This window comes from Chiloscyllium plagiosum, chromosome 16 (assembly GCF_004010195.1).
Source record: "Chiloscyllium plagiosum isolate BGI_BamShark_2017 chromosome 16, ASM401019v2, whole genome shotgun sequence".
Classification (NCBI taxonomy): Eukaryota; Metazoa; Chordata; class Chondrichthyes; order Orectolobiformes; family Hemiscylliidae; genus Chiloscyllium; species Chiloscyllium plagiosum.
Window position 1 is genome coordinate 52,624,313 of NC_057725.1, and position 12,332 is coordinate 52,636,644.

At 42.5% G+C, this 12,332-nt stretch overlaps 1 protein-coding gene across 1 annotated transcript in view; it reads left to right on the forward strand.

Moving 5' to 3' along the window:
• Window positions 1-473: 473 nt before the first annotated feature.
• The window catches only part of LOC122558100 (receptor-type tyrosine-protein phosphatase eta-like), a 125,563-nt gene continuing 113,704 nt past the window's right edge, over window positions 474-12,332 (forward strand). Inside the window, exons 1-4 of the mRNA XM_043706419.1 lie at window positions 474-522; window positions 1,375-1,635; window positions 3,035-3,295; window positions 6,633-6,893. Of these exons, the coding sequence (XP_043562354.1) occupies window positions 474-522; window positions 1,375-1,635; window positions 3,035-3,295; window positions 6,633-6,893 (832 nt within the window). The remainder of the gene's footprint in view (window positions 523-1,374; window positions 1,636-3,034; window positions 3,296-6,632; window positions 6,894-12,332) is intronic.

A 12,332-nucleotide genomic window follows, 5' to 3' on the forward strand; every position in this document is an offset into this window, starting at 1 on the left:
TGAGGATTCTGATGTGGGAAGTGAAAAGTGTCGTGCATTAGACAAACATGACGAAATTTCTTTTGGCATTATTGATGGAGTGTGCCCATCATTGTTCATTGCTAGTACTAAGTGTTTCGAAGGTTATCTGCTGTAGGTGCGTGTTAGAAAGTTTTTGCGACATGGCCAGTGATTTTGAGTAGCTTGCTCGTCCATTTCAGAGGATACTAACATGGAGGCATGGAGGCCAAATTAGTTCAAAATGGCAGATCTCCTTTCCAGAAGGTAGGTTAGATTAGATTCCCTACAGTGTGGAAACAGGCCCTTCAGCCCAACTGACCCTCCGAAGAGGAAACCATCCAGACCCATCTCCCTCTGACTAATGCACATAACAGTTTGGACAATTTAGCATGGCTAATCCACCTGACCTGCACACCTTTGGATTTTGTCAGAAACCGGCGTACACGGAGGAAACCCACGCAGACACTGGGAGTATGTGCTTACTCCGTGAAGACAGTCCCCCGAGGTTGGAATCAAACCCAGGTTCGTGGCACTGTGAGGCTGCAGTGCTAACCACTAAACCACCATGCCGTCCTGTTCCATCAAAAATGATAAGTTCATGGCTGTTTTGACTGGAGTACACCTTTTAATTCCAGGTTTACTGATAAAGTCACCAGAGTCCTCCTCGTCGTACAGCTTTATTAATGAATTGAACTGAAATTTCATCAGCTGTGGTATATAACTGGTTTTGAATCTTGTCTCCACGTTAACCTAAGCCTCTGGATTTTTTGAGTCCATTGTCAATGTGCTCTGAGACTTAGTGGTTCTATATTTGGAAAAATTGTAGCATATTTTACCTGTCAGCTAGTAGTGAAATGGTCAGTTGATGTGTCATCAATACACCATTTGACCCATTGGTTCACTGAGGATGATTGATACAGAAGATACTGCTCATAATCTTGCCTTTATGTCAACAGTGTAGCAGCCAACTGAGATATCACAGAACGTTTGCAGTAACTGTGCTGCAGTGTATACAATTCTGTTAAACTGCAAATTATTGAGCAACTACAAGTGCAGAATGTCAAAGATGTTGAAAGGAAGGAAATCTAGCTGGATCTGAATTATCCAAACTAGTCAACATGTACACAGTCTTGGTTTTTGATGTAATGTTGACATTCATAACATAGACCTGAGGCAAGAGAGCACAGGGAATTTCAACAGGACACTTCCTCACATAGATTGTGGGTTGTTGATGTGATGTTTGTGATCAGTATTGAATCAGTATTGGAATGATATTGGTTGGTCCAGCTGAGACTCTCATGGATCATTGAGAGGAGTGGAGGAGCAGGCAGTGTGAGGCTGAAGTTAGTCTCAACATCTGATTACTATTTGCAGTACCAAATGCCGTGACAAATGTAATCCTTGTCAATCACAACACCACTTCAATTACTCTGGGATGGAACCGCCAGGCAGACTATAAGGCTGACTACAGATATAAGGTGGAGACAATTGGAGATCCATCTTCAAACAGCACTGTTATTGATGAGTCTGTTACAGTGGTGGATCTGAACCCTGGGACAAAATACACATTCAGCGTGTTCACACTGGTGGGAGATGGTACATCATCAGGTCCAGTCACAGTGTCTTTTACAACAGGTAAGGAAACTGTCCAGTGTCAACTTTGGATTGATGTACTCTTTTGTGACTGTCACCAATATATGAAACTGAATAGAATCTCTCTTAACATTCCTTCTTTCTTACCAATGAATCAACACAAACTGGATGATACTATTAATTTGAAACGTTTTCCTCACCACTGCAACTCAAACACCTAGTAGGGAGATTTGAGATTATATCAGTTCTGATCTTGAACGGGTCCGAAGCTGTATTTGGTCCACATTTCTCAGACCTTTGGGCATGGTAGTGGAGGAAGTGTTATGTATTGGAATGATGTAAGGATTCTGCTGTGGAAAGTGAAACATGTGGTGCATTAGTCAAATATGATAAGATTTCTGTTGAATTTCTTGATGAAATGTGACCACCATTGTTCATTACCAATGATTACTGTTCAGAAGGTTAGTTGCATGTTAGAATGTTTCTGTAACATGGATAGTGAAGTTATGTCATTTGCAGGTCCATTTTGGAGGGTACTTAAGATAGAGCCATGTTGCTGTTGAGGCTGCAGATAAATGGAGGCCAAATGAGTTCAGAATGGCAGATCTGTTTCCCTGAATGTCATGGATGAACCAAGTGTTTTGTTTAACATTAATAACCAATAGTTTTCTGACTGGGATTCACCTTTTCATTCCAGTTTGAAAGGTAACATCACCTGAGTCCTACCAATCAAACAGCTTCATTAATGAATTCAGGTCAAACTCCATCAGCTGCTGTATCCCCATGTATTAACCTACGCCCCTGGATAGATAAGTCAAATGACACTATCACTGTCTTCTGAGACTCAATCGATGGTTCTCAATTTGGGACGATTGCATTGTAACTTATCAACTTTGGAAATGAAATGGTGGGTTGGTTGTTCATCAACATACCATTTAATCCATCGGCTCACTGAGGATGATTGATGTGGATGATACTGCTCATCATCTTGACTTTGTGTCAGCAGTCAAGCATAAAACTGACGGATCACAGATGGCCTGTAGTAACTGTGCTGTTGTGTGGAACCAATTCTGTTTTACCTTCAGTGGAAGCGGAGACTGTCAAAAATGTCAAAATGAAAGACAGAGCTAGGCAGACCTGAATCAGGGCAACTTGTCAACTCTTTTACAATCTTGGCATATGATGTAACATAAAAACCTAGAATAATCGAGCCCTGAGGCAAGAGAGCACACGGACATTTCAGCATTTAGGAGAAAGATTCAAGCAATTCTTGGAGACAGTTTGGCTTAGATGTGATGTGTGATGGTCAATTCAGTGTAGTGTATCTGAGGTGGAATGATATGGATTGGTCCTACTGAGGCTGTCATGGATCATTGAGAGGCAAAAATGAGCAGGTAAGGTGAGGCTGTTGTTGTTCTCAACATCTGATTTCTATTTGCAGTACCAAATGCAGTGGCTAATGTAACCCTTGTGAGTCGCAACACCACTTCAATCACTCTGAGATGGAACCGCCAAGCAGACTATAAGGCTGAGTACAGATATAAGGTGGAGACAATTGGAGATCCAACTTCAAATAGCACTGTTAATGTTGAGTCTACTACAGTGGTGGATCTGAACCCTGGGACAAAATACATATTCAGAGTGTTGACACTGGCGGAAGATGGTACAGCATCAGATCCGATCACAGTTTCCTTTACAACAGGTAAGGAAACTGCTCAATGTGGATTTCAGACTACGTGCTGTCTTTTGATTGTGGATGAAACTGGAGAGAGTCTCGCTTAAAATTCCCTCTTTCTTCCTATAAATAAACAGGAACCAGATGATAACATTACTTTGAAGCCTTTTCCTCTCCACTGTAACTCTAAAATACCTGGTAGGGAGATTGAGATTATACCAGAGTATATCTTGGTTTTTATCTGGAATGGGTCTGAAGTTATATTTGTTCCACATTTGTCAGACCTCTGGGCATGGTAGTGGAGGATGTGTTATATACTGGAATGAAATAAGGATTCTGCTGTGCAAAGTGAAACCTGTGTTGCATTAGGCAACACAGTGAGATTTCTGTTGCATCTGTTGATGAAATATGACCATCATTGATTACCAATACTTCTCAGAAGATTATCGGCTGTAATTGCATGTTAAATTGTTTTCTGTGATGTTGATAGTGAAATTGTTTGGTGCCTGCGAACCACACAGAGGATAGAGTCATGTTACTTGGCAAAAGTGAGCACTGCAAATGCTGGACATTAGAGTCAAGAGGATTGTGCTGGAAGAGCAGAGCAGATCAGGCAGCATCCGAGGAGCAGGAGATTCAACAGGAGATTTCTGGCAAAGGTCCTTCCATCAGGAATGAGGCTTGTGAGCCAAGCAGTTTGATGGGAAGAAAGATGGACAGGTCATTTAGGGCATGCCGAGTTGGAAGGTTGGAACTGGGATAAGGTGGGAGGACCGGGAATGAGTGAAATCCATATTGATGCCGTGGGGTTGGATGGTCCTGAGGTGGAAGAGGAGGCTTTCTTCCTCCAGGCGTTGGGTAGTTAGGGAGTGGTGATGGAGGAGGTCCTGACCTGCATGTCCTTGGCTGAGTGGGAGGGGGAGTTGAAGTGTTGGGGGCGGGGAGTTGGTTGGTGCGGGTGTCCTGGAGCTGTTCTCTGAAGCACTCTGCAAGTAGGCATCCTGTCTCCCCAATGTAGAGGAGACTGCACCAGGAGCATTGTATAAAGTAAATGACATGTAGAAGTGCAGGTAAAACTCTGATAGATGTGGAAGGCTCCTTTGGGGTCTTGGACAGAGGTGGGGGGAGGGGAGATATAATAGCGCAGGTTTTGCAATTCCTAAGGTGGGGGGCGTGGGCCTGACAAGGGAGTTGTGAAGGGAATGGTTTTTTAGGGAAAGCGGATAGGGGTGGGGATGGAAATATATCTCTGGTGGTCGGGTCCGTTTGTAGCTGACAGAACTGGCGGAGGCTGACGCGATGTATACGGAGGTTGGTGGGGTGGAAGGTGAGGACCAGCGGGGTTCTGTCCTTGTTGCAGTTGGAGGGATGGGGTTTGAGGGCAGAGGTGCGGGAAATGGATGAGATGTGCTAGTGGGCATCATCAACCACATGGGAGGGGAAATTGCAGTCTTTCAAGAAGGAGGCCATCTAATGTGTTCTGTGGTGGAATTGTGTCCCCACATACATTCGGGACACCACCCACCCCCACCAGTTCCTCCAAGACTTCCATTTCCCTGGCCCCCAACGCCTCATCTTTACCATGGGCATCCAGTCCCCATACACCTTCATCTGCCATGACTCGGATCTCCAGGTCCTCTGCTTCTTCCTTTCCCAATGTCCCTGCCAGTAACTCTCTTGTCAAGTCCATGCCCCTCCCCCCCACCAACCCACCCTCCCCTCCTGGCACCTTCCCTGCCACTGCAGGAATTGCAAAACCTGCACCCACATCTCCCTCCTTGTCTCCATCCAAAGCTGCAAAGGAGACTTCCACATCCATCGGAGTTTTACCTGCACTTCCACACATATCACTTACTGCATCCATTGCTCCTGATGTGGTCTCCTCTACATTGGGGAGACAGGACGCCTACTTGTAGAGTGCTTCAGAGGATATCTCCAGGACACCCTCGCCAACCAACCCTGCCGCACCGTGGCCGAACACTTTAACTCTCCCTCCCGCTCCGCCAAGGACATGCAGGTTCTGGGCCTCCTCCACTGCTACTCCCTGACTACCCGATGCTTGGAGGAAGAGCGCCTCATCTTCCGCTCGGGATCCTCAAACCCCACGGCATCAATGTGGATTTCACCAGTTTCCTCATTTCCTGTCTCCCCACCTTATCCCAGTTTCACCCTTCCACCTCTGCATGCCCTCATGACCTGTCCTACATGTCCATCTTCCTTCTCACCAATCTGCTCCACCCTCCAAGTCAACCTATCACCATCACCCCCACCTTCATCTGCCTCTAGCACTCTCAGCTACCTTCCCCCCTAGCTTCACCCCTCTCCCATTTATCTCACCACCCCCTTGGGACACAACCTCATTTCTGATGAAGGACTTATTCCTGAAACATTGATTCTCCTGCTCCTCGGATGCTGCCTGAGCTGCTGTGCTTTTCCAGCACCACACTGTTGACTAGCATCATGTTACTGTTGAGCCTGGAGACAAATGAAGGCCAAACCAGTTCAGAATGGCAGATCCCATTCCCTAAAGGTCGCTGGTGAATCAAGTGTTTTCTTTTACATCAATAAACAACAGTTTCCTGACTCGGATCCACCTTTTAATTCCAGTTTGAAAGGTAAAGTCGCCAGACTCCTACCAATAAACAGCTTCATTAATGAATTGAACTCAAACTCGATCTGCTGCTGTGTGACTGGGTTTGAATCATGTCCCCACGTATTAAACTAGGCCCCTGGATTTATGAGTCAAGTGACTTTACCACTGTCCTCTGAGACTCAGTCGGTGGTTCACTGCTTGGAGTAATTGTATCGCAATTTACTAACATTGGTGGTGAAATGGTGGGTTGATTGCTCATCAATATATCATTCACTCCATTGGCCTGCTGAGGATGATTGATATGGAAGACACTGCTCATAACCTTGCTTTTATGTCAGCAATCAAGCATAAATCTGAAGGATCGCAGATGGACTATAATAACTGCTGTTGTGTGGAACCAGTTCTGTTGCATCTTCAGTGCAAGAGGAGAATGTCAAAGATATCAAAATGAAAGACAGGTAGCCAGACCTGAATCAGGCAAACCTGTCAACTTGTTTCCAGTCTTGGCTGTGATTTAACATAAAAATTTATAATAATCCATCCCTGAAGCAAGAGAGCACAGAGAGACTTCAGCATCTAGGAGAAAGGTTCGAGGAATTCTTGGAGGGAGTTTGGCTTAGATGTGATGTTTGATGGTCAATTCAATGTAGTGTACCAGAGGTAGAATGATATGGATTGGTCCTACTGAGGATGTCATGGATCATAGGGAGGTGGAGAGGAGCAGGTAAGGTACGGCTGATGTTGTTCTCAACATCTGATTTCTATTTGCAGCACCAAATGCCGTGGCTAATGTAACCCTTGCGAGTCGCAACACAACTTCAATTACTCTGAGATGGGACCGCCAGTCAGACTATAAGGATGAGTACAGATATAAGGTGGAGACGATTGGAGATGTGTCTTCAAATAGCACTGTTTCTGATGAGTCTATTACAGTGGTGGATCTGAATCCTGGGACCAATTATACATTCAGTGTATTCACACTGGCGGCAGGTGGTACAGCATCAGATCCAGTTACAGTTTCTTTTACAACAGGTAAGGAAGCTGCTCAATATGGCCTTTGAATTGATATTGGAATGGATATTAATATTTGGCTGAATATTTGAATGAATTGGAATGATATGAATTGGTCCTGCTGAGGCTCTCCTAGGTCAATCTGAGGTGAAAAGGAACATGCAAGGTGGGGCTGATGATGTTCTCAGTGTCTCCTTTTCACTGTTGTGCTGTGATCATCACCAATGGGTCAACCTGGAAAGAGTCTCTCCCTCTTATTGTTCCCTCTTTCCTACCTTAAGAGTAAGCACAAATGTGTTGACACCAGGAATTTGTAACAGTCTTCAGATGGAGAGGCTGAGATTACTTCACATGTGGTCTTGGTTTATATCTGGAAAGATCTGAAGCTGCATATGTGCCATGTTTCTGAACTCATTCAGGATTGTATTGGAAGAAGTGTTATGTACTGGAATGAAATAAAGAATCTGATGTGAAAAGTGCGGTGCGTTAGGCAACAGGATGAGATTTCTTTTGCATTTATTGATGCAATTTGACCGATTTTGTTCAATGCTGATACTTACTGTTTGGAGGATAACCTGCTGTAGTTGCATGTTAGAATGTTTTTACGACATGGCCAGTGAATTTGTGTAGTTTGCTTGTCCATTTCAGAGGATAGTTAACATGCGTACTAGTGACCCTAAAATAACATAGAGGCCAAATCAGTTCAGAATGACCAGTCTACTTCACTGAAGGCTTTTGATGGTAAAGGAACACTTCATTCACCAATAAATGATAATTTCATGGCTGCCTTGACTGGGATTCAGTTTTAGTTCCAGTTTAAACGGTAAAGTCACCAGAGTCCTACTGGTTGTACAGTTTTACTAATGAATTGAACTGAAATTTCATAAGCTGTCATGTGACCGGCTTTGAATTGTGTCCCCACATGTTAACCTAGGCCCCAGGATTTACGAATCCATGATCGTTATGTTCTGAGACTCCACCAATTTGGAATAATTCCGTCATGTTTAACCAATTGCCTGGCAGTGAAATAGTCAGTTGATGTGTCATCTATATATTATTTGACCCATTGACTCACTGAGGATGATTGATACAGAACATAGTGCTCATAAACTTGCCTTTATGTCAGCAATGAAGCAGCCAACTGAGATATCACAGATTGGATGCAGTATCTGTGATGCAGTATATACAATTCTTTTAGACTTTAATTATTGAACAACTACAAGAGGAGAATGTATAATATGTTGAAATGAATGAAAGTTAGCTGGATCTCAGTCACCCAAACTAGTCAACATGTACACAGCCTTGGTTTTTGATGTAATGTTGACATTCATAACAAACTAGTCCTGAGGCAAGAGAGCACAGGGAATTTCGACAGGACACGTCCTCATGTAGATTTAAGGATCTCTTGTGGTGCATCTTCCTGGTTGTTGATGTGATGTTTGTGATGGCCAGTCCAGTGCAGTGGATCGATATTGGAATGATATGGGTTGGTCCTACTGAGGCTCTCCTGGATCATTGAGCGGAGTGGAGGAGCAGGCATTCTGAGGCTGATGTTGTTCTTAACGTCTGCTTAATATTTGTAGTTCAAAATGCTGTCACCAACGTATCTCCTTTATGAAATACTATACTACATCAGTCACCCTGAGATGGAACTGCCAGTCAGACTATCAGGCTGAGTACAGATATAAGGTGGAGACAATTGGAGATCCACCTTCAAATAGCACTGTTACTGATGAGTCGATTACAGTGGTGGATCTGAACCCTGGGCCCAATTACACATTCAACTGGAGCAGATGGTACAGCATCAGTTCCAGTTACAGTTTGTTTTACAACAGTAAGGAAGCTGTTCAGTATGAATTATGGACTAATATTAGGCTGAATATTTGAATGAATTGGAATGATATGGATTGGTCCGGCTGAGGCTCTCCTAGGTCAATCTGAGGTGGAAAGGAACATGCAAGGTGGGGCTGATGTTCTCAACATCTCATTTCTATTGTTCTGCTGTGATCATCACCAATGGAAAATCTCTCTCTCTTTTAATGTTCTCTCTTTCCTATTGAAGAGTAAGCACAAACGTGTTTTTATTATCAGGAATTTGACACATTGTGACATTCAAGATTGAATATCACGATCTTCACAGATTGAGATTACTTCAGATATGATCTTGGTTTGTATCTGGAAACATCTGAAGCTGCATGTGTTCCATCTTTCTCGGATCATTCAGGATTGTTTGGAGGAAATGTATGTACTAGAATGAAGTAAGGATTCTGCTGAGGAAAGGGAAAAGTGCAGTCCGTTAGGCAACAGGATGAGATTTCTTTTGGATTTATTGATGGAATGTGACCATTTTTGTTCATTGCTGCTATTTACTGTTCAGAGGTTGTCTGCTGTAGTTGCATGTTAGAATGTTTTTTTGACATGAACAACGATGTGTGATTTGCTCATCCATTTCAGAGGATAATTAGCGTGCAGTCATGTTGCTGGTGACCCTGGAATGACATGGAGGCCGAATTAGTTCAGAATGGCAGATCTCCTTCTCAAAAGGTCATTGATGATTGAAGTGTTTACTTTTGCATCAATAATTTCATGGCTGCCTTGACTGTGATTCACCTTTTAATTCCAGTTTTAAAGGTAAAGTCGCCAGAATCCTGCTCGACCTACTCGAAACTGAAATGAAATAATAAATCTTCAGCTTAGCAAGTGATCCTAATGCTATAGTGTTTCCTGTATTTACTGACTGGGATGGTATCAGTAATAACCTCATGGATTCCAAAATTTGGCACATTGTTTTCATGTTGCACGTAGTCAGCATCGTTTTCTGAGCAGTCCTGAACCTGTGTGGTTGAAATTTTGGAATAGAGAAGAAAGTAGGGACTGCAGCAGTATGGAATGAATATGATCTATTCTGCTTTCTCTCCCTTTGATTACTGATGTGGTAAATATTGGAATAATTCTTTTTTTGTCCACTCCTGCCTCTCATATCTTGATTCTCTGGGAGATGTAAAGTCTCTCAACCTTAAAAATATTTTGCACTTTGACATCACTTTGGGCCAGAACATTCCAGAGATTCACAGCTCTTTAAATGAAGAATTGTTTCCTTATTTCAGTCCTAAATGATTGGCATCACGCTGCCCCTTGTAAATGTCCCAGCTGGGGGGAGATCATGCCTAACCATCCTCCCTTTCAAGTCTCTTCATAACCTTTTCATGTTTCATCATGATTACTTGTCTTGTTCTTAACTCCTGAGCACATGGACCCATTTACTTAGCTTCTTACCATAGGACATCAGTCTCATTCCATGGACCAAGGCTTGTGAACCTTCCCAGTACTGCCTTCACTGCAAGCATCTCCTTCCAAAAATATCGAGTTTGAAGTTTTAGTATGTTGAAGGCTGTGCATGGTCATGAGCTAAATGCTGTAGGAGTAAATATTGTGGTTTTGACTTCAGAAACACCAGACAACAGCACAATGTTTTTACTCATAAATGTATTATTAATATATGTATTTGCAATGGACAACTTTCACATATTGAATGAGTGAATATAACCCTCTGCACATTATTTGATGGGCAGACTTCCACCAACTATATAATGGCCATGCCACTGACAATTCCTTCCAAGCTAGCATTCATGAAATGTGATCATTGTGGACAGGAACTCTCGTGAAGGTTAATAATGTTTAAATCATCTGTTAATGAGAGAACAAGTGGTTGAAAACTTGGCAGTTTATCTAATTCCCACAATTTTGTTTCTCCCCTGCATGCCCTCTCCCTCTTGTTGTGAACAAGAGAGAGAGAGAGATGAATTGAATTACTTTATTTTTCTTCTGTCTGTGAGTAGAGGTCATCCTTTTGCCATTTGAAGTAGGCTGTGGTTTGCCCCAATCTTTAAGGGATCCAAGACAAAAACAAAAGTCAAGATTCTTCAAACACCGAAACTCAGGAGAAGATCATTAGCATACACAGATGCAAGTCAAGCATACACTTGCAGAAGCACTCAGGGAGACAAAAAGGGAAAGAGAAGAGTTTACAATTTGGAATTATTGAAAACTCAGTAACTCGGGCATTATCATTTCGACAGACTTCTTATTTAAATGTGCATTTTTCTCTTCTTCATACAAGTTCCAGTTAGATATGCAGGTTTCTTTTAAACAGCACGTTTTAACAGTGTGTATATGATGATATGGCAGCAGAGCTCACTGCTCTGAGCTATCCTAGTTCTTACTTGATAGCAGAGTCTCTAACAAATGACCACTGATGGTAGAGTTACATTACAGCATTGTTCAGACATTCAGCTGCATATCCAGGAAACGCTAAATCTCTATCTTTTCCCAAGTACTTTCCCTGATTTCTATCTTGTTCAGTTAAAGCATTTTGTTAACAACATTGACTGAAACATTTGATTATATCTGTTACGAAGTGAATGTCAACACTTGGAATTCTGGGTAATCCAAGATGGAGGATGGGAAAAATTTCTGGCTATAAGAGCTGCTCCTTTTTTTGAGGTATTTTAGGTGTTGGAGGTGATTTCCTCGAATTCCAGGAGCAGCAATTACTGTTTTATATGCTGTTGCATTGTTTTGGAACTTTGGAAAAAAAAAGTCAAAACAGCAGCAGCTTAAAAGGGAGAAGAGCAGACAAAGGAAACATGTGGTGAGGACAGTGCAGGAGAGAGAGAGAAAACTGCACAGTTACTGTCTTTGCTGTTTGAATTCGTGTATCGCTGGACATTGGAGTGTATCTGGGAAAATTAACAAACAGTGAAATTCACAACTAATCTTGGAGGAACTGTTGGGTGAAGTTCACAGCACAGAATTGAATAAGTTAATTGTTGTTTTAAGTCTGTCCAAGAGAAAGGCTGCAGTAGTGAGTATCATGGATTCTTTCTTGATTATATGTTTTTGGAGATAAGTCTCTTGATTAAACTTAAAATATAAGTCATAGCTATTAATTTAACCTGGAGCAGTGTTTGCAGAGAAATAAGATGGTGTCATTTTCTGGATCTGTAGATTGTGAAGGCGCAAAAGTGGTTTTGCAGTGATATGTGCTTCTTGTCAGATGTGGGAGTTTAAAGAGAGTTTAAGGGTTACTGCGGATTATATCTGCCGTAAATGCTGTTGGTTGCGAATCTTATCAGATCGAGTGGATCGGTTGGAGAGACAGATAGAAGCGATGAGGAATTTGCAACAGCAACAGTATGTGATGGATGGCAGTTATAGGAAGGGGGGAAAGTCTCAGATACAGTCACATAAATGGGTTAACTCCAGGATGGGTAAGAGAGGTAGGCAGCTCGTGCAGGAGTCTTTTGTGGATATACACATTTCAAATAGATATGCAGTTTTGGAAAATGTCGGGGGTGATGGGTTCTCAGGGGAATGTAGCACAAACAGCCAAGTTTCTGGTATTGAGACTGGCTCTAATGCAATGAGGGTTACGTCGGCTTCCAAGAGATCAATTGTGTT